Raw genomic sequence first — 1,060 nt, 5'->3', positions numbered from 1 at the left:
CTTACCAGAATTTCATTACCTCCTTCAGTAAGTCTCTCCAACTGTATGCTTCCATTTTGTCTGATTTTTTTAATTTAAGTTTATTTTATCAGTATTACATAATACATGCTCGTCACAACAAACATGGAAAATATAGGAAAAGAGAATAAGGGGGAAAGCCACTCACAGTCCCACCAGGTAGAGATAATTATCAAAATTCATGGATTCCCTCAGAATATTTTTTTTCTCATTCTGTAAAGATTTCTCATTTCCAAATCACAATGAAAGGAACTTGAGTACTTTATCAATTTTGTTTTCCATTATATGCCTTAGAGACATAAGATATAAATATAACCTCACTACAAACTGGTATCTGACACGACAGAATAACATTTGCAAAATGCAATGTTGTAGTGACAATAATGAGGCTGATTGCTACAGACATGTTAAACTCTGAGTGTTAAATGGTTACATCTTATTTATTCAGAACATTGATCCAACAACAAAAATAGAGAACAGCAGCTGAAAACTTATCTCATTCAATGTTCTAAGATAAAAGAGCTAACCATTCATTCCATTATTTTCTGCAGATAAATCCTTTTTTCTTACTGAAATCTGATGGCAATTAAATTATGATATTTTCCCAGGCTACTGTATGAAGAAGAAGCTGAAGGCCATCACTATACAGCATACTGCAACATAAAGACTCTTCTGTTCACCAATTCTGGAGCATTTCCAAAATATACCCAACAATCCAGTTTTATTTCTGTCCAGGAGGCTGTGTGCCAAGGATGGGATATAAGCACAGGAATATATAAGCAACAAGATTACAGTCAACCGACTCTGAAAATTAAAAATGGCAGACATAGTGAGGCCGGCAAAGCCCCAGTCACATCCCCTTCAGAATATTTTGTTGAGAATTTCTTCATAATTTCCGTTATGTAATATATCCAAGATTGTACAAGCCAACTTTATAATGTATGACATCATAAAGCAACTAGACCTATCAGATCACTTTAAGAACACATTGCCCAGTATTGGCACAAAAACAGACACATAGACCAATGGAATAGAATAGAAA

General features: G+C 34.2%; 1 protein-coding gene across 1 annotated transcript; it reads right to left on the bottom strand.

Moving 5' to 3' along the window:
• Positions 1 to 627: 627 nt before the first annotated feature.
• On the bottom strand, positions 628 to 910 carry LOC125935722 (protein kish-A-like). Its single transcript, XM_049649603.1, has one exon. The coding sequence runs from the start codon at positions 844 to 846 to the stop codon at positions 628 to 630; it is 219 nt and encodes a 72-aa protein (XP_049505560.1). The 5' UTR covers positions 847 to 910.
• Positions 911 to 1,060: the final 150 nt, after the last annotated feature.

The sequence above is a fragment of the Panthera uncia genome (assembly GCF_023721935.1).
Source record: "Panthera uncia isolate 11264 chromosome A1 unlocalized genomic scaffold, Puncia_PCG_1.0 HiC_scaffold_17, whole genome shotgun sequence".
In the NCBI taxonomy this organism is placed as follows: domain Eukaryota; kingdom Metazoa; phylum Chordata; class Mammalia; order Carnivora; family Felidae; genus Panthera; species Panthera uncia.
Note: the sequence above shows the minus strand (reverse complement) of the source record. Positions and strands in the feature narration are given on the sequence as shown.

Coding starts and splice junctions, on each gene's coding strand:
- LOC125935722 (XM_049649603.1), bottom strand. CDS start 846: ATGTCTGCCATTTTTAATTTTCAGAGTCGGTTGACTGTAATCTTGTTG.